General features: G+C 40.2%; 1 protein-coding gene across 2 annotated transcripts in view; it reads left to right on the top strand.

Moving 5' to 3' along the window:
• The first annotated feature begins 1,007 nt into the window (after positions 1 to 1,007).
• The window catches only part of LOC140730991 (tubulin beta-4B chain-like), a 63,825-nt gene continuing 37,597 nt past the window's right edge, over positions 1,008 to 27,235 (top strand). Inside the window, exon 1 of one of the 2 annotated variants that reach the window (XM_073052139.1) lies at positions 1,008 to 1,163. In XM_073052139.1, the coding sequence (XP_072908240.1) occupies positions 1,107 to 1,163 (57 nt within the window). In that variant the 5' untranslated portion in view covers positions 1,008 to 1,106. The remainder of the gene's footprint in view (positions 1,164 to 27,235) is intronic. The other variant, XM_073052140.1, reaches the window with a different exon arrangement.

Below are 27,235 nucleotides of genomic sequence, written 5' to 3'. Positions count from 1 at the left end.
AGGCAGCATCTATGAAGGGGAATAAACAGTCTATGTTTTGAGCTGTGTTCCTTCATTGAGACAATAAATACAATAGGAATGTGGGAGTAATCCCTTTAGAAAATGGAATCTGCTACCAGTGGTAAATAGCACAGTGGCTTTGACAGGACAGATAAGTATGTGAGGGAGGGAAAAAACAATATATTGGAGGAAGGATAATAGAAGCAGTTGAACCGGGCATATGTACATTACATCAAGAGTATAAAATGAGCATTCCATTCTAGTTAATTATGATGTATTATGGAATATATGGTATTGACTATCAGACCAACACTGTGCTGGAGGATGTAGACATTGGAATCGTTCCCTGATTCCTGAAAGGATTCCCTGGGTCATTTGAAAAAAGACTTTAAAATTTCGTCCCAAAGGGTAGCAATTTCAATAATGCAGCACTTTATCAAGATGGGCCCAGTGTCCCAATCATTATGCGTTGTGCCTGATGCAAAGCCCTGGGTTCCACGTAGTTTTGTGAAATGTGGTCAAACACCAGGAGGACCAAATGGTTGATGCAAAGCTATTTTGCTCAGTTAATCTACATTCATATAAATCCATGAGCAAAAGGAACAGTTTGAAGCTTCTTTTTTGTAATGAACAGAACTGATCTTGACGCACAATGTATTCCTATTTTAGGGTTCATCAAGCCACCTTACACCTGCCCAACAAATCAGACATGTGTACGTGTTCAGTAGGCTTTTCAACTAGACTATTACAGATCATATCCTGGGACTGTAAAGAATTATATTTTTAAAGTATTATTTTGTTTTGACAATTTGAACGTCGAGGCGGTTAAGTTGCTTTGTGGCACAACGAATAGCACATTGTGAGATGACAGGAGTAATTGTGACGGGTCGGCGCCTTTCCGTCACCAGGCAACAGCCGCTCAAAACTAATCAAGGCCGAAGGGATTAGATTAGGCCAATGGGAAGGCAATATATGTGATTGACGGAAGGAGATGTCCAATAGAAACTGCGCAGCGATGACGCGGATTATATCAGCAAAGTTGCGGGCGTTGGGAGCTCAGTTGAGCGACCTGTCACCGGCAGGAGTAGTGTAGGGAGAGCTTCGGTATGCGAGAAATCGTGCATCTGCAAGCCGGCCAGTGCGGCAACCAGATCGGGGCCAAGGTCTGTAGAGTTCGCCGCTTTAGGATTAGGGGAAGTTGGGGAGAAGGTGATGGGCGCGGGTGCACGGCTCGGCGCCTCCTCACATTAAGGCGGCCATGCCGTTGGGCGCGCCCCCCGGCCGGCGTGCCCGTGACTGCTGGTGGCGAGCCTTTTAGAAAAGCGTTGCTGCCCTCGGTGTACACCCACCTGGGTCTGGCGCCGCAGTCCCGGTGTTGCACCAAGGATCCCATGGAAGGGGACGTCCCACTGGCGGCTGGGCCGAAATCAAGCGACCAACGGTTCAGAAACCGTTTCCACAGGGTCTCTGTGGGACTAGTTTGTCCTATTCCTTTTACTGGAGCACTTCAAGCAGTACTTCACTGCTGTGTAGAGCGCTAAGGTCCTGGAAAGGTGCAAGGACGGATTGTATTTACGCAGAAGGTGCTTAACAAGTGCATGAGCAAATCAATGTTTGACACCGATCCTCTGCTAAAGAGGAAGTAAGGCCGGTAGAATTATTGGTTTGCACAGTTGGGTAGCTTGTTGGTTTGGAGCTATCCCATGCAGTTCCCCTACACTTGTCCCCAAAACACCTTCATCTATATACCCTGGCGCTGGAGTCTCTGAAAGCTCCAGAATGGCGCCCAACTTGTTAAGGAGCCACATAAAATAAGAATGTGTATGCATGTATGGGTAAATAAGTCTTAAGGTACATAGGCAGATCGATTAAGTTTACTGTATGACAGAGAGACGGTGGGAAGCTGATCTCAAGCATTGTCAACAGCATGGATGAGGGAATTCAGCGAAAATAAATGTTTTTTTTTATTGATTTGAATATTTCTTTGTGACATGTTTGAATTTTTTAAATTTCTGAATGTCAACTGTTCTGAAATCCAATGAGATTAATGAAACAATTCTTGGAAAAAAATGGAAGTTTGAATCAAACGGTGAAACGATCTTGAATGTTATCTATTTGCATGACTTGATCGTCAATATATTAACCATGATCCTCGATAATATGCCATATTGATATGTAGATATTCAATCACATAGTGTTTTTCTTCAATGTAGAAGTTCATACAACCCTATGAGTTTATGCCAGGCTTTTTCTTTCTGGGCTGGGATTATTTCAGTCCCATGTAATGGGACATGTTAAAGTGGAGTAGAATAAGAGGGTAAACATTTTGAGATTACACATACCTCCAGAAATTTGAGTAGATGCTTTTGGTAGCAATCCATGCTAATATGTGTGACAAAAATGTTTTCAGATGCTTGTATTGATAAGGCTTGACAGGCTATGGACTAAATTGAGTTACTTACTTCCCTCATGTACATGAGTAAAAATCTTTACATTACGTTGCTGTCTAAATGTGCAAATATGGTAATTTATAATAAAGATGTATAACAGGACAGTAGATATAACATAGAAATACAGTTGCATCAACATGAATTAAGCAGTTTGATGGCCTGGTGTAAGAAGCTGTCCTGATGCCTGTTGGTCCTAGCTGCAGTACCGTTTCCCGGATGGTAGCAGCTGGAACAGTTTGTGGTTGGGGTGACTCGGGTCCCCAATGATCCTTCAGGTCTTTTTTACACACCTATCTCTGTAAATAGAAACATAGAAAACCTACAGCAAAATACAGGCCCTTCAGCCCACAAAGTTGTGCTGAACATGTCTCTACCTTAGAAATTACTAGGCTTACCCATAGCCCTCTACTTTTCTAAGCTCCATGGACCTATTCAAAAGCCTCTTAAAAGATCCTATTGTATCCACCTCCATCACTGTTGCTGGCAGCCCATTCCACGCACTCACCACTCTCTGAGTAAAAAACTTACCCCTGACATCTGCTCTGTACCTACTCCCCAGCACCTTAAACCTGTGTCCTCTTGTGGCAACCATTTCAGCCCTGGGGAAAAAGTCTCTGACTATCCACACTGTCAATGCCTCTCATCATCTTATACACCTCTATCAGGTCACCTCTCTTCTTCCATCGCACCAAGGAAAAAAGGCTGTGTTCACTCAACCTCCTATCATAAGGCATGCTCCCCAATCCAGGCAACATCATTGGAAATCTCCTCTGCACCCTTTTTATGGCTTCCCCATCCTTCCTGTAGTGAGGCGACCAGAACTGAGCATAATACTCCAAGTGGGGTCTGACCAGGGTCCTATATAGCTGCAACATTACCTCCTAAATTCAATTCCACGATTGATGAAGGCCAATACACCGTATGCCTTCTTAACCACAGAGTCAACCTGTGCAGCTGCTTTGAGTGTCTTATGGACTCAGACCCCAAGATCCCTCTGATCCTCCACACTGCCAAGAGTCTTACCATTAATATTATATTCTGCCATCATATTTGACCTACCAAAATGAACCACTTCACACTTATCTGGGTTGAACTCCATCTTCCACTTCTCAACCCTGTTTTGCATCCTATCAATGTCCTGCTGTAACCTCTGATAGTCCTCCACACTATTCACAACACCTCCAACCTTTGTGTCATCACCAAACTTATTAACCCATCCCTCCACTTCCTCATCCAGATCACTTATAAAAATCAAGAACAGTAAGGGTCCCAGAACAGATCCCTGAGATATACCACTGGTCACCGACCTCTGTGCAGAATATGACCCGTCTACAACCACTCTTTGCCTTCTGTGGGCAAGCCAGTTCTGGATCCACAAAGCAATGTCCCCTTGGATTCCATGCCTCCTTACTTTCTCAATAAGCCTTGCATGGGGTACCTTATCAAATGCCTTGCTGAAATCCATATACACTATATCTACTGCTCTTCCTTCATCAATGTGTTTAGTCACATCCTCAAAAAATTCAATCAGGTTTGTAAGGCACGACCTGCCCTTGACAAAGCCATGCTGACTATTACTAATTATATTATACCTCTCCAAATATTCACAGATCCTGCCTCAGGATCTTCTCCATCAACTTAACAACCACTGAGGTAAGACTCACTGGTCTATAATTTCCTGGGCTATCTCTACTCCCTTTCTTGAATAAAGAAACAACATCCGCAACCCTCCAATCCTCCGGAATCTCTCCCGTTCCCGCTGATGATGCAAAGATCAACACCAGAGGGACAGTAATCTCCTCCCTTGCCTCCCACAGTAGCCTGGGGTACATCTCATCCAGTCCCGGCGACTTATCCAACTTGATACTTTCCAAAAGCTCTAGCACATCCTCTTTCTTAATATCTACATGCTCAAGCTTTTCAGTTTGCTGCAAGTCATCACTACAATCACCAAGATCCTTTTCCATGGTGAATACTGAATATTGAGCTGTCTGCACTACTCTCTGCAGAGAGTGATGGATATGATGAGTGATGGTAATGGGATTAATATAGATGGGCTCTTAATGGTGCCATGGATGTGGCCCTGTTCTGTGCTGTATAACTAAAACAAATTCACAGGTTTGGTCTTGGGCTTGTTTGACAGTTTTTCCTTCTCATAACTTCATTGCAGTGCTGTGCAAAGGGCACCTCACATTTCGCAGTGGAATGACTGCAGAAGTCTCTGGAAGCCACTTTCACAGGCTTAGGAATGCTCAGTTACCACAAAAAAATTTTGGGCAGCACAGAGGAGCAACTAGTGGAATTTGAATGGTCTTCCTGTGACTACATCAATTTCCCGTGTTCCAATTTTCTCTGGGTGTTCTGGTTTCCTCCTACACCCCAAAGTTGTGCACGTTGTTAGGATAATTGGCCTCTGTAAATTGCTCCTTGTGTGTAGACAATTATTGAGTGCTTGAGAACGCTATTTACCTTTCCCAGGTTGCAATTCTACTATTATCCTTCATTATTTTCAGACTTCTTGAGGAATGAGTTAGTGTTCTGATTTGCTGTGACCCTGCCCTCACTCACAAGCTCCAGACTAGATTTGGATAAGGTTGTCATGTTGGACTGAGTAGCTAGGCTCCAGTAGGTGAATTTGGTTGGTAGCAATTTTGGGGTAATAGATGTGTGTTTGGTTGGTGGGTGGCACAAGTCCCCAGCATATAAATGTGGGATATATTCCATCCCAAATGCTGGGGAGGGTTTTTCATGATCATTAAGGCCCTTCAAATCCCATCAGTCTTCTCCCACTTCATTTTGCTGTTGACAGATGTCCTGGGTTTAGGCTGCCCTTAACAAATGCTAGAGTTCAGTGTTGCTTCTCCTGGTAGTAGACTGTTTATGGTCATTATGCATTTGCACCAGCCTTCTCAAAAGCGGGCCTCTACCAAGTTCCTCATTAGAGTCTCCTGGACACTGTAGCCTGTCTGGCAAATCACTAGCCCAGAATGCCAATTGCCCCCTGCCACTAGTGCAGGTTGCTCCTATGTACCATGAGGTACTCCTCTGAGGTACATTCTTCCCTTAGGCTTCCAGTATCTGATGTTGTGCTTAATGCAGTCAAGCACAATGGGACAATATTGCCGTCCATCACCTTCATTCTTACCCTTGCCACCAAGCTTCTACTGCTCCTTTTCCTGTGCAGGTGGTTGAGCTGGGGTGGTGGAGAAGCCTCTCAGTAATTGAAACTGTAGATGCTGTAACCCCCAATGCTATCTACCATATTATTGTTCCTATAATTTTGCATATCACAATTGGTAGGCTCACCCCTCCCCCAACTCCTCTGCTCCAAGGAAAATAAATCCAGCCTATCAAATTTCAAAATTAGCCTCTCTATCCCAGACATCATCCTCCTCTGTGCTTTCTACTTGGCAACCAGAATTATTGTGACCTAATCAATGTGTTATAACCTACCATAACCTTCCTACTCTTAGATTCCGTGCACTTTCTAATGAAGGCTTTTTTTTGCCACCTTATCTCTACCTATGCTGTCATTTTCAGAAATTCTTAGATCTTCTTCACCAAGATCTCTTTGTCCCTCGATATTCCCTTGCCCTACCATTCATTATATGTCTTGCCCTTATTAATCCTCCCAAAATGCATCACCTTGCACTTATCAGGATTAAATTCCATCTACAATTGATCTGTCTGTGTTACCAATTAATATCTTTCTGTAGTTAAGACTATTGTCCTCATGATAATAAAAAACAGTGTTTGTGTCATCTGTGAATTTACTGATTAGTCCTCCTGCATTCACACCCAAATTATTAATTAATATGTCAAACAGTTAAGGTCCCAGAACTGATACCGACAACATACCACTGGTATCACAAAATAACCCTCTACAAGTGAGCTCAAGAATGCTTCCTTGCCCCTCCCACAGCTTAAATATTGGTTGAACTTTTCCAATTTAAGTGTTTTACAACAACATTTCTAAACTCAGTGCATCTTGTATGGGTGACAGCTTGTGATTTAGAGGGGATATTGGTGTAAATGACGTATCATTAAGAAGTTTTGGTGTTGCATCACTCATCTTAGTAAATAAGGTTGTTGTAGTAGAAGTTAGGATTTCTGTGACTTTCTGCAAATGCATTGAATGGCTGCATGACCCCACTGACACAATGTGCTTATCTCTTAAACAAGTAAAGGGCGTGGCTTGCGGCCTTTCCTCTCCTGCTTCTCTTTTCTCTGTGATAGTTACTGTGTGTGCGGCTGCTGTTGGTCAACTCTGGAAGCCCTCTCATCGTTACTATATGGCTAATTATTGGCAGCTGCTTGAGTTCAGATGAGCCATGGTGACCTGTGCTGCCTCCTGTACAAGATGATGATCATTTTCTATGGATTCACTGGACATTGGCACATTTCTCACTGTTACCATCAGGTGGGAGGTACAGAAGCCTGAAGGCACACACTCAGTGATTCAGAAACAGCTTCTTCCCCTCTGCCATCCAATTCCTAAATGGACATTGAAGCTTTGGACACTACCTTACTTTTTTAATATACAGTATTTCTGTTTTTGCACATTTTAAAATAATTTATTCAATATACATAATTGATTTGTTTATTTATTATTATGTTTTATTTTATTTTATTTTTTTTCTCTCTCTCTGCTAGATTATGTATTGCATTGAACTGCAGCTGCTAACTTAACAAGTTTCACATCACATGCTGGTGATAATAAACCTGATTCTGATTCTGAACATGCAAAGATTTTATATAGTGCTTCATAATGGGGCTATTTAATTTCTAGCTAATTATCCAAAAAGGCTAATCTGCCATCCCCTCCAATTCCCACCCTTATTTTGTTATTAGGGTATTTATTTATTTTCAGTTTAATCAGTTGATATGGAGAAGATACACAATGCTAGTAGATATTAACATCAGGTATACATTTTAGTGCTTGACACCCATATTTGGCTGTACCTGAGGTATTAGCCAATCTTTCACAAAGTCACAGTGGAATTCCCCAAGATAATTCCCAATGTAACTGTTAAATTGTGCACAGTTAATTATGTAGGAATACAGTTAAACTGACCACTATGACATTGTAACTCAACTTAGAAAAAGGTGATTAAATGTACAGTTCCATTCGTTTACTTTGAAAGGTGATGAGATGAAAGGCTGGATGATGGGTGCATCTGAGCTGGAGTAATAGAGGATAGTACTTTGATAATTATATGATAAATATATGGTCCTATTTATTGATTTGAGATAAGGCTGGAGTAATGGAAAGCTGACAGAAGTAAAATTAGAGCTAGTAATAGCATGTGAAGAATTAATGAGAGAGAGAGCAGTGATAAGAACCAAGGCTTAAGGTGAACTGGAATGTTGTGCATTGGCTTCAGGAAAGGCAGCTGGTTCTACATTCTGCAATTTCTGTGTCATTAATCCAAAGAATGTCTAGGCAGCATCTAGAACCATGACATCACTAAACCCTTCCCTCCTACATAGCTCTCCCCCATTTTTCTATCATCCCTGTGCTAATCTAAGAGTTTCTTTAATGACCCTAATGTATCTGCCTCTACTACCACCCTTGACAGTGTGTTCCACACATCCACTATACTGTGTAAGGAACTTACCTCTGACTTCACCCTCTACTTTCCTTCAATCACCTTAATATTATGCCCCTCCATATTAGCCATTTCCACCCTGGGGAAAAAGTCACTGGATGTCCACTCTATCCATGCCTCTGGTCATCATGTACATTTTTATCAAGTCACCTCTCATCCTCCTTTGCTCCAAAGAGAAAATCCCTGGCTTGCTCAACCTAGGACATGCTCTTTCGTCTAGGCACTATCTTGGTAATTTAAGAGAAAATCTGTAGATGCTGGAAATCCAAAGCTTCACACACAAAATGCTGGAAGAACTCAGCAAGTCAGGTAGCATCTATGGAAATGAATAGATAGTCAATGTTTTGGGCTGAGACCCTTCTTCAGGACTCCTGATAAATCTCTGCATGCTCTCTAAAGCTTCCATAGCTTTCCTATAATGACGCAACTGAAATTGAACAGAATATTCCAAGTGTGGACTACCCAGAGTTTTGCAGAGTTGCAACATTACCTCGTAGCTCTTGAACTCAATCCCCTGACAAATGAAGACTGTCACACCAAATGCCTTCTTAACCACTCCATCAACTTGCACGGCAACATTGAGGGATCTGTAGATGTGGACCTCAAGATCCATCTGTTCCTCCACACTGCCAAGAATCCTGCCATTAATCTTGGTTTCTTCCTTCAAATTTGACTTCTAAAATGGCCAATTCTGTTTGAGTAGCTGGAGAACAATAGGTGGGTAAAGGTGGTCAAAATATCAGAAGAGATGATTCCAAAGATTTAATTTAGAATGCAGAACAAGGTGTGAATGTTTGTACAGTACAATAAACACAATAATCCAGGACACTTAGCACCATGGCTTTGGGTTGGCAGATTTTCCAGTCACTCGGACGTTACTCCATTTTTACTCCAAGGCATTTGAATTCTAGATGTTGTGCTGTCTTTTTAAATAAAAATCAAGTGAACCAGCTAAGTTTAAAAGGAGTGGTGGAGCCAGGAACGTAGGGAGAGGAAAATGAGCACAGAAATCATGACCCCAGTAAGTGGAAAGGAAGCACGGGAACTGAGACCGGGGTAAGTGCGAAGGGATTGTGAATGCTGGGATCTTGGTGATGGAAAGGAGTGTGAAAGTCGCCCCGTGGGTGGAAAGGGAGACTGAGAATTGGGGCCCGGGGAGCTTATGGGGAATGTGGGAACTGGCACTCTGGTGAGCTGATTTTGAGAGTGGGTAGCATTACCAAGTGATCATAATACCAAACAATCAGGAATTCTGAATGTCAGAAAGATTACTGTACTGCTTTAAATACTGAAAATACTTTAAAAAGGATAGGAACATTGCAAGAAGACAAGATTGAATGAAATAGCATTAGAAAGGTGGTGTCAATGTTGGCTGCATGGCTAATCAACATTTGAGAAAGTTGTGAATGGTTTGTGGATGGAATATTATGAGGTAAAAAGTTTGCTGTTTGAAACAAAAACCATGAATTACCAGGGGTTCCTAACCTGGGGTCCACTGACCCCTTGGTTAATGGTAGGGGCCCATGGCATATAAAAGGTTGGGGACCTCTGCATTAGAATGATACACAAATACTAAGAGTCAAACAATTAAAATGATGAGCAGTCAAGCTAATGAATGACTTAACCAGAAATATACCACGTACACTTCAGAGATTTAACCCAAGTAAGCAGAGATTGGGTGTCTATGGGAACAAGAGTTTTTAAAAAATCTTTTTATTAATTTTCAAACAAACATAAGAAGAAAAACAGCAAATACAGAGAGCTTGAGAGTACATAATTAATAAGGTTGGAATGCAAATATAAACAGTTAATAACACAGATATAATAACCTCCCAAACTTGTACTGTATTACAAAAGTAGAAACCCCCCCCCCCCAAAAAAAAAACAACAGCTAACCTAACCATCATGGGCTATTGTATCATATCAGGTATACGCAGTAATGTCAATAGCTCTATGCAAATAACTAAAGGTGATAAGAGAAAGGTTTGGGAAAGGTCAGTTTAACTCATATGAAAATGTTGAATAAATGGTCTCCAGCTTTCTTCAAATTTGACCGAAGGGTCAAAAATGACACTTCTGATTTTTTCTAAACTCAAACAAGATATGGTTTGGGAAAACCACTGAAATGTAGTTGGGGGATTAATTTCTTTCCAGTTCAGCAGAATGGATCTTCTAGCCATTAGTTGACAAATACAATCATCCGCTGAGCTGAGGGGGATAAATTATCCACCATTGGTAAGCCAAAAATTGCAGTAATAGGATGAGGTTGCAAATTAATACTCAAAACTGTTGAAATGATACCAAAAATATCTTTTCAGTATTTTTGCAAGCAAGGGCAAGACCAAAACATGTGGGTCAAAGAAGCTACTTCAGAATGGCATCTATCACAGGTTGGATTAATGTGAGAGTAAAATCGAGCTAGTTTGTCCTTAGACATATGAGCCCTATGTGCCACCTTGAATTGTACTAGGGCATGTTTGGCACAAATAGAAGAGGAGTTAAGGGAACAAGAGTTTTGAAGCCAGAACTGTGCAGCAAATGCCAAATCACCAGTGCCAGAGATGCAAACATTTGAGTGTTTGAACTAAACCTCGAGGTTCAACTGGAAAGGAACTTGTAGATGATGCTAAAGTTATTTGAGGAAACTAGTGATCATGGCTGGCATGATAATTTCTGGCTCTCTCCTACTGGAGATTGAGATCTGAGGAATGATGGAAGGAGGACTGTTTTGAAGGATGATCTGAGCAAGAAGAAAGTGACTGAATTTGGAAATGGCATGGATGGTGTTTAGTGCAGATTGAGAATAGGTTTTATATTTAAGAAGTTGAATGTCATGAGCGAAATACACAATACACAGTTGTTTGAAAGGGTAGTAGTATCCAGCTCTCAGGGTTCATTGTTCACTAAGAAATTGTTGGCAACTTTAATATTTCTGTAGATGCTTAGTTTAACAGGGAAATCCCAGAGATGGTGTCAGAGATACTGTCTGCATCCATTGGCAGCAGGGTTATCCAGCCTTTAGTTCTGTAAGCAATGAAAGAGTTGTATTGCTGTAAGGTATCCTGCAAATGCTGTACTTTGTGGCACGTGGTCTAATTAAATTTTAATGATGTAACTTTGTAAATTCTCTAGCTGTAATTCTAATATTACACATTTGGATTATAATTCCCTTGCATATTTCAAGCTATACTGGACTTTAAAATGCTTTAGTTTGTATTTATGATTTCACCATTTAATTTAATTTTGTATATATTCCAATCTTTATTTTGTATTACTATTTGCTAAATAGATATTTTTTCATTTTTATATATTACGATTAGTTTTTTTCTTCAGCTCTATTAATTGTATACATATTAATTTGTTGAAGTTTTGTATTATTCTATAGTTGTAGAAGATTATGTATTAATAAAAAGATTCTAAAAATGAAAACAAATAAACAGATTTTTTTTTTAATTTCTCTTTTCAAATTAACATGAGGCTGATTTGGTGATTTACTACTCAGCCAGTTTGATGTATTTGTGAGTAAGGACAAAGCTGATGTCAGTTGTAAGTGTAGTTGCAGCTGCCTCTTTGCTGCCCATAAAATCTGGGCCAGTACAACTGCCAATGTGGTTGCACTGATGGGAAATATTCTCTTCTCTGCTAGACCTAAGTGGTCAAGTCACAAGATTTTAAAATGAGGGTACATTAACACACCATGTATAGAAACTAATTACAATCAAGTCTGCAGAATTATTTAGTTTCTAGGAAACATTATAGCTGAATAATAGTGTAGTTGGTTGTTAACTCTGAAATTTTAGGTTGTACAGTTTCAGTTCTTTTCTTTCCTTAGAATCTAAGAACTGTCACAAAAAATCTGCAGCTGCTGGGAATCCAAAGCAACACACACAAAATGCTGGAGGAACCCAGCAGGCCAGGCAGCATCTGTGAAAAAGAGTAAACAGTCAATATTTCAGACCAAGATCGTTTCCATAGATGCTGCCTGGCCTGCTAAGTTCCTCCAGCATTTTGTGTGTGAATCTAGGAACTGTGTTGGAGGAAGGATTTAGATATTCATATGCCAGTGACATTAAAAGCCATCATAACCTGCACTGTCCAGCCAAGGGAAGGATATTGGACTGTTGGACTGGAATACAGAAGATGGAATGTTGTGTTTCAGACACAATTTGCTCATTCCACCTGGGCTGCATTGTATCTTGGTCAGACTGTTCACGTTGGAAGGACTTTAATGCAGATTAATTTAATTAATATTGGGGCTAGGTATTAGTAGAAACTTGATTTTTATTGCCTTGAACATAAGAGATTAAGGGGTTTTCCCCACTAGAAGCTGAGCCACTAAAGAGGAAAGTCCAGAAGCATTTTTCCCCAAAGGATGGTAGATTTTGGAACACAATTTTAAATTCTGGGATAACTGAATTTGAAATGTTGAGCAGACCATTCCTATTCTTTTGGCAGAGCAGGCCTAGAGATTGTTGGGTCTACTTTTAATGTCCTCTATTAGGTAAAGGATTGTACCTTTGCAGCTGGGTCATTGTGCCTTCACTAACACGAAATGAAGAAAATACAAGTGTCCACTTGGTTCACTGTCCAATTATGGGCCTATGTTATTTAGAACCAGACTGATGAGTTATGAAATAAAAACCACTCTGTTGCAGATAAAAAATAATTATTTATCAGTCAGCCAAGGATTTGAATGATTTCATGGTTTTTTGCAGGAAGAATTTAGTCCAACGAGCAAGCTTTTCAAACGGCTTTAATTTTTATGTGTATTAGATAGATTGTTTACTGGTTCAGAGAAAATATTGCACATGCCATTGAAGTGGCTTCCTTTGATGATTCAGTCAATCAAGGTTTGATAGAAGCATCAAGCGTGTTTGATCTGAGCCCAGATGATATTTAAATCACAGAAACAATGTTGTTGTTGAACCCAGGCAGACAGGAGCTGCAGAGAAACCATCATCACAGAGGGATAGCAATAACCTCAACTTTTGGTGTTGAATGAAACTAATAACCTACTTATATTATTGATTAGAATTAACTTAGCTTAAACACAAACAAGGCTTTACAGGCCAGATTGCCTTTCGTTCACTCAGATGTAGTCTGAGTAGTCCTTAAAGATTAAAGATTAGATTAGCTTTATTTGTCACATGTACATAGAAACATAAAGTAAAAAGAGTCGTTTTGCATCAACAACCAATTCAGTCCAAGGATTGTGCTAGGGCAGCCTGCAAGTTTTGCCATACTTCCAGTGCCAACATAGGATGCCCAAACTTACTAACCCTATTCATAAGTCCTTGGAATATGGGAGGAAACCAGAGCATCTGGTGGAAACCCATATGGTCACAAGACATAAACACTCTTTACAGACAGCAGCAGGAATTGAACCTTGATTGGTGATAGTTTGTGCTGGAAACTGAATGTGCCAACTGCAACACTACCTTGGGAAAGTGCTGACTTAGCTGCTGTTCACATTATTACTCTTAGCAGATGATTGATACTGAACATCATCATGGAAAACATTTTGGGCCAAAACTAGTTCTGTATCCACAAGACTGTAGAAATTGATGGTCCTCCACCTGCAGTAGTGTTATCCCATTTTCTAAAAGGTGGATAGTGCATAGGGTTGGGACCATGGTGGTAGTAAAATAATTTAAAGCAGTTGAGCTAATTTTGACAGATTTTTATTTCTAACTCTTAGATACTAAAGACAGCCCTCAAGAAATGGAGAGCTAAGGAGATTGGCAACTAAAATCCTCTAAAGAGAAAATTATAGTGATCAATTTACCAAATATGATTAAGAGCAATCTGAAAATACACACTGAGAAGCTTGGATGTCCAATAGAGCTGCCGCCTCACAGCCCCGTGGCCCCAGGTTCAATTTGGACCTTGAATGCTGCCTGTCTGGAGGTTGCAACTTCTCCCTATAACAGGTAGATTTTCGCCAGATGCTGTAGTTTCCTCACCCCAGTGTGTGCTAGGTGGTTAATCATCCCTTACTGTAGGTAAATAGCAAGAAAAATCAAAAACAGGGAGTTGCTGGGTATGTTGGAGAGTAAGTTTCAAGGCTACAGAGAAAATAAAAAGAGAGACCTGATGGGATTGCCCCTATCAGGAGTCAGCATGGATCTGATGGGCCAAATGGCCTCCTATTTTATAATAAGTAAACAACATTTTTAATTTAATTGGTAGAAGGTGGATCTATGTTGGGGGCAGGCATTTGTTAGCTGTCAGGTAAAGCATTGCCTTGTTTATTATTTATTGTAATGCCTGCACTATTTTGTGCACTTTATGCAGTCCTGGGTAGGTCTGTACTCCAGTGTAGTTTTTTTTCTGTGTTGTTTTTATGTAGTTCAGTGTAGATCTTGTACTGTTTCATGTAACACCATGGTCCTGAAAAATGCTGTCTTGTTTTTACTGTGTACTGTACCAGCAGTTATGGTCGAAATGACAATAAAAAGTGACTTGACTTGACTTGAAACCTATAGCTTTGTGGCTGAATTGAAATAGTCTGAATAGCTTGAGCATATAGACATTAAGAAAGGATGTGCTGGAGCTTTTAGAATGCATCAAGTTGGATAAGTCACTGGGACCAGACTAGATGTATCCCTGGCTACTGCGGGAGGTGAGGGAGGAAATTGCTGAGCCTCTGGTGATGATCTTTGCATCATCAATGGGGATGGGAGAAGTTCCAGAGGATTGGAGGGTTGCGGATGTTGTTCCTTTATTCAAGAAAGGTAGTAGAGATAGCTCAAGAAATTGCAGACCAGTGAGTCTTACCTCAGTGGTTGGTAAGTTGATGGAGAAGATCCTGAGAGGCAGGATTTATGAACATTTGGAGAGGTATAATATGATTAGGAATAGTCAGCATGGCTTTGTCAAAGGCAGGTTATACCTTACTAGCCTGATTGAACTTTTTGAGGACGTGATTAAACACATTGATGAAGGTAGAGCAGTAGATGTAGTGTATATGGTTTTCAGCAAGGCATTTGATGAGGTACCCTATGCAAGGCTTAATGAGGAAGTAAGGAGGCATGGGATCCAAGGGGACATTGCTTTGTGGATCCAGAACTGGCTTGTCCACAGAATGCAAAGAATGGTTGTAAATTCTGCATGGAGGTTGGTGACAAGTGGGGTGCCTCAGGGATCTGTTCTGGGACCCCTACTCTTCATGATTGTTATAAATGACCTGGATGAGGAAGTGGAGGGATGGGTTTGTAAATTTGCTGATGAGACAAAGGTTGGGGGTGTTGTGGATAGTGTGGAGGGCTGTCAGATGTTACAGTGGGACATTGATAGGATGCAAAACTGGGCTGAGAAGTGGCAGATGGAGTTCAACCCAGATAAGTGTGAGGTGGTTCATTTTGGTAGGTCAAATATGATGGGAGAATATAGTATTAATGGTAAGGCTCTAGGCAGTGTGGAGGATCAGAGGGATTTTGGGGTACAAGATCAAAGCTGCTTGTGCAGGTTGACTCTGTGGTTAATAAGGCATATGGTGTATTGGCCTTCATCGGTCATGGGACTGAGCTTAAGAGCAGAGGGGTAATGTTACAGCTATATAGGATACTGGTCAGACCCCACTTGCAGTACTGTGCTCAGTTCTGGTCGCCTCACTACAGGAAGGATGTGGAAGCCATAGAAAGGGTGCAGAGGAGATTCACAAGGATATTGCCTGGATTGGGGAGCATGCCTTATGAAAATAGGTTCAGTGAACTTTTCTCCTTAGAGTAACGGAGGATGAGAGGTGACATGATAGAGGTGTATAAGATAATGAGAGGCATTGATTATGCGGATAGTCAGAGGCTTTTTCCCAGGGCTGAAATGGCTAACACAAGAGGGCACAGTTTTAATGTGCTTGGAAGTAGATACATAGGAAATGTCAGGGATAAGTTTTTTATGCAGAGAGTGGTGAGTGCATGGAATGGGCTGCCGGCAACAGTGGTGGAGGCGGATAAGATAGGGTCTTTTAAGAAACTCCTGGATAGGGACATGGAGTTTAAAAAAATAAAGGGCTAAGAGTAACCTTAGGTAATTTCTAAAGTAAGTACATGTTTGGCACAGCATTGTGGGCCGAAGGGCCTGTATTGTGCTGTAGGCTTTCTATGTTTCTATGATGTAACAGTTTTAAAATACAGTAATATGTTTTTTGTATAATAGTCATGATATCAGTGTGATATGGAACTTTACAATCTTCGTTAACTTGTTCTGCATGCAACTGATGCCCTTTATGTGATATTTTTACTAGTCTCCATAACAGGCTTTTGCAGATTTTTATTTGAATGCATACCGTATGTATATTTGATAGCTGGGGTGATCAATGTGTTTAACTGATGGGCATATTTTTTAAAGGAAAAGGTTACCAAATCATACCTATCTTGGGACAGTTCAAGGACCAAGGTAGTATAGCGATTAGCACGACACTATTGCATCTTGGAGCGGCGCAGTTTGAAGTTTAATTCATCCGTATGTCCTCCCTATGGAATGCATGGGTTATCTCTGGTTTCCTCCCACGGTCCAAAGCAGGCTCATTGGTCATTATAAATTGTTCTGTGATTAGGCTAGGGTTAAATCAGGCAATGCGACTTGTAGGGCTGAAAGAGCCTATTTGTACTGTATTGTTAAATAAGTTGTTACGTACCCCGTAACTGGGTGTCTAACCAGCAGAGAAAGAAGTATCCGTTGGAGTCTGGTGGTACTATTTTTGAACAGTGTTTATTAGTAAAATACACAAATCAATATCAATAATGCAAATTTATAGATAATACACGTTAGTAATAATAAACCTAAAAATGTGGGTATAATAATAATCAATAATAAACAAGCTCTATCGATGTCTAGGGGATAATGAATTGTCATATGTGAATATAAAGTTCAGTTCAGTTCATATGTGCTGAGGTAGATGTTGGTCGTTGTGTTGTAGTTGTTGGAGAGAGAGAGAGAGAGCGAGCGAGCAGTAACAGCTACAGACAGGCAAACCTTCCTTTACGTTCTTGATCCGTCGATGTGTTGTGGCCATTCAGGTATGACCCCTCTGTCCTTCAGCTAGACCGTTCTTCTGTGGTGGACTCGTCACCCAGGCAAGGGCGGACACACACACAAGCCCCCACTGGCCCTGCTATAAAACTGTAAGTTAAACTGACCAATCCATTTTTCGGTCTCCGATGCCCCACACCTTCACATGGGTTCCAACACTCAAGCAGTGCTCACTGGTGTGTCTCCCCAAACCTCACTTTTATCCCTACTCATGGGGTCTCAGGTGTCAATCAGTGTTGAATGGCTTTGTCCATCAAACCAGCCCACTCTGGCTGTCCACTGAGGAATTTTAATGAACAGAATAGTATAAGGTAAAGAATCCTTCTCAGAAGCCATAAGTCTTTCAGAAGTCATAATATGGTGGAACAACAAGCCTCTCTCCCCCTTCTTTATCTCTCTCTTATCTGTAGCAGATGTTCCAATTCCAGCATGTTTTCCCCTCACATCTCTCTCTCTCATTAGCAGCATAGCAACAGTAACGGTTTGTGAATCTCCCGGGGGGGGTTGGGGCATGGGCAACTCTGCACCCTTCTGCCCATCAGAGCTGTTCATCCTTCGTAACAAAGTAAATACAATAAGTTAAGACAAAGAAATCTGCAGATGCTGGAAATTCAAACAACACACATAAAATGCCGGTGGAACGCAGCAGGCCAGGCAGCATCTATAGGAAGAAGTACAGTCGACGTCTCGGCCCGAAACGTCGACTGTACTTCTTCCTATAGATGCTGCCTGGCCCACAATAAGTTAAGCACTATTTATTCATCCTGTCAGATTTCTTGCATAAATTATTTCAATTCAAATGTCCTTTTAAGTTTGTAAGACCCTTTTCAAGAATTTAGAAGGAAGAAAAAGTACATGATATTGAAAATATATTTTCTAATGTGTGTTTTTTGATTAATGTACCAAAAAAAGTGTGGTAGCTCTCTCTGTTAAAAATGAAAACAGACCTCATTACAGAACGTACTCACCTGAACCCACTGTACTCCATTAAATGACATTAAAATGACATGATCATAGACATCAAAGACATAGGAAGAGCCCATTAGAACCATTGTTTCCAAGCTGATCCAAAAAAAAAGCAGTTTTTAAGATTCACGTTTGAATAGCCATATACCATAGTTCACACTTCTCCAGGTGTTTGTAAGGTGGTACTGAAATGTGATGAAGGTTTATGGTTCCACTTCTGTTTCAGAGAATGAGTTCCAGATCCCAATCACTCAACTGCCCTTAAATAAAGTGGCAAATTATATTTTAAAATAACATTAGCTTACAGCCACTGACCCAGCAATCAAAAGGAATGATTATTTTGGATTTCCACTGTAATCAATTTAACCTGAATTTTTTTAAAAATTTGAAATATACTACATTATTAGTATTTTCAGTGTCACCAAAACCAGAGTACAATGCAAGATGAACACCACTAAGCTCAATTTAATATACTCAGAGGCCGCTTTATTAGGTACACCTGTACACCTTGTTAATGCAAATATCTAAATGGCCTATCATGTGGCAGCAACTCAATGCATAAAAGCATGCAGACATGGTCAAGAGATTCAGTTGCTGTTCAGATCAAACATCAGACTGGGGAAGAAATGGAATCTAAGTGACTTAGACTGTGGAATGATTGTTGGTGCCAGTTGAGGTGGTTTGAGTATCTCAGACACTCTCTGATTTCCTGGGATTTTCATGCACAACGGTCTCTAGAGTTTACAGTGAATGGTGCGAAAAATGAAAAAACATCCAATGAGTGGCAGTTCTGTGGGTGCCTTGTTAATGAGAGAAATCAGAGGAGAATGGCCAGACTGGTACAAGCTGAGAGGAAGGCGACTTTTTCTGTTAGCACCAGAATTGATCGTTTCTACTGTAATTTTGTATGTCTGCAACTCAGTTAATTCAATTCTAACCTTCCCATGACACTGCCAATCTGGGGGACATTTTTGGGACTCTGCTGTATGTTTCAGACCTCAGGAACAGCTCTGACCTGAATTTCACAACTGTACCCTGTTGCTATGCTTCCTTGCCTTCTAACTGACTTCATTAATCTATAATTAGATGGTGTATAAATAGTGGAATTACCTACACATAGGACTACCGCTTTCTCCTGTGCACCCACCTCCACCCACTCGGCAACTTTAAACCTACTTTTTTTTACTTGCCCAGTTCTAATAGGCTTCAACCTGAAACATCCAACTCTTCTCATTTGCTGGGTGTTTTTGACAATTTTCTTTTAAATTCTGTGTTAAGTAACGATTAATCTGCAACCACTTTGTTTTATTTATTTTTATGTCTTTATCCATCAAAAAATCACCCATCTTAAATTTTTATATTGCTTTCTCTGCTGAGGGAGTTCAGAGCCTTGCATTGATAAAAAGTTCCATTTGTCCAGGTATGTGATTAGATATGTGACCACATATTTAAGCTTCCACTAAACACCTAATGGAGTCAGAAGCAAAATTAGAGATTACTAACTGGTTGCCTCTGGTACATACCAGATGAATGTGGCAACGGGGCATGCAGGTAATGAATGCGTCTCATGACATTAATTTAGTAGACCCAGATTTTAATTACTTCCTTCCGTAAAAAGTGATCACTGCAACACTCCAGCATCCGGACTAGCCACTAGCTGATCAAGTGTAGCAAACTGGAAAGGTGCTGAAATATCTGTGATTGATTTGAATAATGAGCCACTGATTGAAGAAACCAGGTTGCAGATCTTTAGTATTACCCTCTCTGAGCTGTGGTTTGATGTAATCAGGTTACGTTATTTAAAAAATGTATTTCTTATTGTAATTTATGGGTTTTTTTGTGTTGTAAAACAACAAATTCCAGAACACGTGTAGTGACAATTAAGCCTAATTCTGAGTCTTCATCAACATGTACCATCCAATGTGCTCCAGTATCTGAGTTTGAATTCCCTGTCCGAGTGGGAAACTTGGGCTCTGACAGAGACTTGGTGCCTTCCTTAATTCCAGAAAGAATTATTGACTTCAACTGATGTCAGTGCAAAATTCAGAGAACCACATTGAAGTTCCCCATGTATTTTTGCATAGAGGTAGCTAGTTTGTTCATGGCCAGTGATCTAATCCCGTAGAAAAGAAATTTAGTTCAGTTTCCAAAGTGAGAGGTGACTTATCTCCAGTTTAGGCAATCTATTGGGCTTCCTCGAACGGAAGTGTTTGCTGTGCCATTGGTGATGATCTTGTGAAAACTGGAGAATGGCAAATGTTATTCCTTCTTTCAAGAAAGGTAATAGGGATAAGTCTGGGGATTATGGACCAGTGAGTCTTACATCATGGTAGGCAAACTATTAGAGAAGATTCATAGAGACAGGATTTACAAGCAGTTGGAGAAGAGTAATCTGATTAGGGACTTTTAGCAAGGATTTGTGAGGGCAGGTCATGATTGACTTGTTTAAGAAAGTGCAAAACAGATTGATGAAGGTAGAGCAGTTGATATGGTATATATGGATTTTAATTCAGTAAGGTATTCAGCAAGGTTCTGTATGATAGACTTATTCAGAAAATCGGGAAGCATTTGATCTAGGGAAACTTGGCTGCATTGATTGGAAATTGACCTGCCCACGGAAGTAGAGGGTGGTAACAGATTAAAGCATGTTCTGCCTATGGTCCATGACTAGTGGTCTTCCACAAAGGTCTGTTCTGGGTCCTTTTTTTTATAAATGATTTAGATGAGGAATTGCAAGGGTAGGTTATTAAGTTTGCAGATGGCGCAGAGGTTGGGAGTGTTGTGGATAATGTAGAAATTTGTCATAGTTTACAATCGAAGATTGACAGGATGCAGAACTGGGCTGAGATGTGGCAGATGTTCAATCCAGAAAAGTGTGAAGTGACTCACTTTGGAAGGTCAAACTTAATTGCAGAATACGAAGTTAATAGAAGAGGTCAGCAGTGTACAGGAAAAGGTGGACCATAGATCCACCAAGTCCTCCAAATCCATAGATCCCTCAAAGTTGCTGTGCAAGTTGGTGGGATGTTTAAGAAGGCATCTGGTGTGTTGGCTTTTGTTAGTGAGGGGACTGAGTTTAAGAGCCATCAGGTAATATTGTAGCTCTATTAAACTTGGGTTACACTAGGTGTATTGGGTTCAGTTCTAGTTACCTCTTTATAAGAACGATGTGGAGGCTTTGGAGAAGGTGCAGAGGAGATTTACCAGGATACTGCTAGGCTTTTTTCATTGGAGCTAGGCTTTTCTTCAGAGGAGACATGATAGAGGTGTATAAGATTTATTTTTGTTTATTTCGAGATAAGTGTGGAACAGTCCTTACAGTCTACCAAGTCGGGCTGACCAGCAACCCATTGATTTAACCTTAGCCTAACCACAGGACAATTTACAATGACCAATTAATCTATTAACCAATACATCTTTGGACTGTGGGAGGAAATTGGAGCAACTGGAGGAAACCCATACACACTCAGGAAGGACGTACAAACTTTCTTACAAAGGATGTTGGAATGGAGCTCAGAACTTCGACACCCCAAGCTGTAGTAGTGTTGCACTAACCACTACGCTACTGTGGCATAGAGTGGACAGCCAGCACCTTTTTTCCAGAGTGGCAATGGCTAATACTTTCAAGGTGACCGGAGGCAAATATAGGGGGTAATGTCGAGGTAAGTTTTATACAGACAGTGTCAAATGCAAGGACGAACTTCTTGGAGTGATGGTAGAGGCAGATACATTAGGGACACTTATGAGACTCTTAGGCAGGCACATGGATAAAAAAAGAATGTTGGGTTATAGCGAAAATGACTCTGGATTTGATTTCTGTGAGTAGGTGGACAACATGTAGAGCATGTTTCATTGGAAAATAGAAGTAATTTGTATTGATTCCTATAACGGCATGTTTAAGTTGCCATTGCATAGACTTGCATGTATGCAAAACTGAAGCAAGCTCCACCCACATGATACCACTCAGTTAAAAACTTGTAAATATTAAACTGGAATCCACAGAAGTACCTGTGAAGCTTTGCAATTCAAGCAAAATCTAACTAGTTTATCAATGTCCATTAGAGAAGAAAACATGTCAGTCAGTCCCACTTGTGACTCAACAATACAGTTAGCTCTTAGTTGTTGTTTGAAGTAACAACTGTATTTAAACACTTTAAAGAACAACAAGCTGATGGTAGACAGTAAATGTAGACTTGCCAGCAATGGTCACATTCTAGAAGACAGTGCAAAGAACATTTACATGAGTATTGTAAAGGCACTTAGGTCTGAACTGGGGGTCCTGCTCTCCCAGTTCTTCACAAGCTACAATTATGGGATTAACATGTAAGATTTCAATTAAGATTCAGTTTTGATCCATGTGGTCCCACTTGGTGGTGCAATAATATCAGCGCTGGACTCCAGAATAAAGGTTCCCAAGTTCGAATCCATGTCGGGTTAAGCGTCGAGCTAGCAACTCGGGTTCGTAAAAACAAGAATAGCTTGCTACGGAAACACCGTCAAAAGACAGTGCCCTGATTACTCCGCTGCCGAGTTAAAGGCTATTCTTCTTCTTCTTCTTCGACCCATGTGGGATATAACAACACAGATTTTTGGATTCTCCCATTGTAAAAGGAAGTAAAATGAAATCAGAGAATGCAGGAAGCCCTCGCAGATTAGGCACCATCTGTGGGAAGAGAAACAGTTTAATCTTTCAGGTTAAAGACTCTTCAATCGAACCGGGAAAGAGAAAGAAGTTAGTTTTAAGTTGCAGATGGGGCAGAGGTGGACCATTTCTGCAGTTTAAATTACCTAGCTCTTCTTCACTGTTGTCCCTTTAAAACTGTCTTTCCAGTTATGCATTGTCAATGTTGAACCAGGCAAATGTAGCTGTTGTGCAACCTCTTGAACTGTAAGAAAAGCCCAGCTTACCTTGAGCTTAAGCATTTCTGTATAGCTGAAACCACACTGTTGTGTACAGAAATTGGATTTGAACTCAATGTCATTATTTGTATATATTTTGTTATTGGACAACTTTTAAAGTTGACTAACCAATTAATAACTCAAAATTCCTGGGGTGTAATTATTTGAATGTTATATAGATGCATTGAATAATTAATGTAAAATCCACCTCAAATCAACTTTTCATAAGTTATTAATCCTTACTGTATTACTGTGAAACATCACAATGTATTGGAAGAAAAGGACTCATATTTGTAATATACAGTAGATGAGGGTCAATGAGAGGGTCAAAGTGTCCGTTGTCTTTAAGCATTCAAGCTCTTCTTTTTTTGCAAGTATTGTAACTATTATGCTGTGAAGCTATAACTAAATCAGGGAAAGAAGAGAGTAAGAGATTGGAATGAGACTGATAAAATGAGGAAGAGATATATATATATTTTTGTTGACCAGTTATTTCAGAAAATATTAGATAAGCCAGATGTCTAGCTTGCCTGTTATGTAATGGATAAATGAGATTATAAGGTAGCCAGTTGATTGTTTTCTTGGAGAATAAAATTCAAGGAATCAGGCTGCTGGTGGGTGCAGTGCATGCTGATTCACTGTAGTCCTGAAGAAAGCAACTCAAGATTGGTATGTGTCTGTGTGATGAACATTATGGGAGCATCTGTTCTATATGGTACTTAACATCATATTGACATTAGGTCTTCAGCTGGCCATCATGTTTTATATTTCAAGATCATCATTTCCTTTGAAAGCTTAACTTTAGAAAAAGCATCCTCAATAATTCTGCTTTGTCCCTGAATGGTGTTCAGCTTGACATATCCAAGCAAGTGAGGACTATGCCATCACAGTTTGATTTATGCCTTGTGGATGATGGGTTTAACTTTGGATATTAGAAGGGATCACAACTCTAACTTGCCTTAGTAACCATAATGCTTAGATTAGGTCAATATTTGGGAATGTGGTGGTGATAATGTCTTTGAATTTCACGGGGACATAATTTACTGCCGGCAATAGTTCATGTGTAGATGTGTACATTAGTGAGCTATATTGGCTGGTTGCTTGGTGATGAAACAACCTTGTGCCAGAGTCAGTAGGACCAAGCAACTGATTGTGGACTTCAGGCAGGGGAAGTCAAAGGAACACACACGAGTCCTCATCGAGGGGTCAGTAGTGAAAAGTTTCTAAGTATAAGCCTCTCCGGAGATCTAGCCAGGGCTCAGTATATTGATGCAATTATGTAGAAGGCACACCAGCATCAATATATCATTAGGAGTTTGAGGAGATTTTCTATGTCACCAAAGTCACTCGCAAATTTCTACAGATGTACTGTGGAGAGCTGGTTGTACCACTGTCTAATATGGAGGGGCCACTGCACAGGATCAATAAAAGCTGCAGAGCTTACAGCTCAGCCGGCTCTATTACACCAATGAGCTTCATAGCATCGAGGACATCTTCAAAAGCCAGCATCCATCATTATGGACCCTACCACCCAGAACATACCCTTTCCTCATTACTGCCATTAGGGGGAAGGTATAGGAGCCTGAAAACACAGTCAACATTTTAGGATTAGCTTCTTCCCCTCTGTCAGTGGATTTCTGAATGGTCCATGAACCCACAAACCCTACCTCACTATTTCTTTTTGCACTACTTATTTAAAAAATTTTAATACATGTTTCTTATTGCAACTTACAATATAGTGTCTATAAAAATATTCACCCCTCTTAGAAATTTTCATGTTATATTGTTTTACATTGAATCACAGTGGATTTAATTTGGCTTTTTTGACATTGATCAACAGAACAAGACTCGTGTCAAAGTGAAAACAGATCTCTACAAGGTGATCTAAGTTAACTACAAATTTCAAATATAAAATAACTGATTGCATAAGTATTCACCCTCTTCAAGTCAGTAATTAGTAAATGCACCTTTGGCAGCAATTAGAGGCTTGAATCTGTGTGGATAGGTCTCTATCAGCTTTGTACATCTTTATACTGCAATTTTTTCCCCATTCCTCTTTACAAAACTGCTCAAACTCTCAGATTGCATGGGGATCATAAGTGAACAGCCCTTTTCTAGTCCCCCCACACGTTCTCAATTGGGTTGAGGTCTAGACTCTGATTTAACCACTCCAGGACATTAACCTTGTTGTTTTTAAGCTATTCCTGTCTAGCTTTGACTTTATGGTTGGAGTCATTGTCTTGCTGGAAACCAAATCTCCCAAGTCGCAGTTCTCTTGCAGACTGCATCAGGTTTTCCAATTTGATTTCCCTGTATTTTACTGCATTTATTTATCCTCTACCTTCACAAGCCTTCCAGGGCCAGCTACAATGAAGCATTCCCACAGCATGATGCAGCCACCACCATGTTTCACACAGTAGAGATGATGTGATTTTGATAATGTTTGGCTTACACCAAACATAGCGATGGCCAAAAAGCTCAATTTTGGTTTCATCAGACCATAGAACCTTCTTCCAGCTGACTTCAGAGTCTCCTGCATACCTCTGGCAAACTCTAGCTAAGATTTCATGTGAGATTTTTTTCCAACAGTGGCGTTCACTTTGCCACTTTCCCATAAAGTTGCAACTGGTGAAACACCCAGACAACAGTTTTTGTTTGCTCAGTCTCTCCCATCTCAGCCACTGAAGCTTGTAACTTCTCCAGAGTTGTCACAGGTTTCTTGGTGGCCTTCCTCACTGGTTCCCTTCTTGCACGGTCACTCAGTTTTTGAGGATGTCCTGCTCTAGGCAGATTTACAATTTTATCATATTCTTTGCATTTCTTGATGATTGACTTAACTGTACTCCAAGGAGTTTCAGTGACTTGGAAATTTTCTTGTATCCATCTCCTGACGTGCTTTTCAATGACCTTTCCATGGTGTTACTTGGAGTGTTCTATTGTTTTCATGGTGTAGTTTTTGTCAGGATACTGACTCGCCCGTAGTTGGACCTTCCAGATACAGGTGTATATTTACTAAAATCAATTGAAACGCCGCGACTACACACAGGTGATCTCCATTTAACTAATTATGTGTCTTCTAAAACCAATTGGCTGCACCAGTGATGATTTGGTGTGTCATACTAAAGAGGGTGAATACCTATGCAATCAATTATTTTGTGTTTATATTTGTAATTACTTTAGATCACTTTGTTGAGATTTGTTTTCATTTTGACACAAAAGAGTCAAAAAAGCCAAATTAAATCCACTGTGATTCAATGTTATAAAACAATAAAACATGAAAACTTCTGGGGGCAGGAATACTTTTTAAAGGCACTGTATATTTTACGTAATGTATTACACTCTACTGCTGCCACAAAACAGCAAATTTCACGACATATGTCAGTTAAAGCTGATTCTCATATGCAGGTCCTGTTGCATTTAGGTATGGGCTAAGTGCTGCAATCAACAGCCAATGCTCTTACTTTTGACTATGATAGATTGAAGACAAATGATAAAGCAGGTATAAATAATTGGATTCAAGATGCTGCCATCAGGAACGTCCACAGTCATAGAATTGGTGATCAACAGCTACATTCGTATTTCTTTTTTCTAAGTATGGCTCCATCCACTGAAGAATTTCCCTGCATTCTCATTTTTTAATTTCTTTTTCCATGGGTGTACTGAGGAAAGGAGTTCATGACTCATGAGCCGATCGGGTTGGTAGAGAGTAAGCGAAGAGATTCTCCAGTTGGTGTCTGCATGGAACCAAACCCCTCAGTCCACTGTGTCCGTGCCATCATCAATCACCCATTTACACCAATCCTTCCCTGACCCATGTATTCAAGTGGACTATGATATTTTTCTCCTGAAGACCGAGTGTCTTTTCAGTTGCTATTGCCCGCACTGTAAAATTGAGACATTGTTGTACATTGTTACTTGTCAGTTTTTTAGGAAGTTGGTTTTGATAAAGAAAGCCCTTCAATCTATTTTATCTTTCAGAATACATTTGACCATTTTCAAAATTGTTTGCTTAATGAAGCTAGTGTTGTGGTCTAAGTCTTCTAGTTAGATAAGCAAATACTTAACGGTGTACTCACTTACATGTGTCTCATCTGTATTTAACTTGTATATCTTTTATTTCAAAATTTAACAATACACAAGTTTTTTCATTAGCTCAAGTGGGCTCTGTTAAGAATGTACCACTTTAGAAGTGTAAAAAGCCCAGGGATCAGGGATGAATTATCTCCAATTAATGATAGTCTCCATACATTCTAGATCTAGTTCTCTTAAACATGCCTT

Source organism: Hemitrygon akajei, chromosome 7, assembly GCF_048418815.1.
Source record: "Hemitrygon akajei chromosome 7, sHemAka1.3, whole genome shotgun sequence".
Lineage (NCBI taxonomy): Eukaryota > Metazoa > Chordata > Chondrichthyes > Myliobatiformes > Dasyatidae > Hemitrygon > Hemitrygon akajei.
The sequence above is the reverse complement of the archived record's forward strand: the minus strand, read 5'-3'. Positions and strand labels throughout refer to the sequence as shown.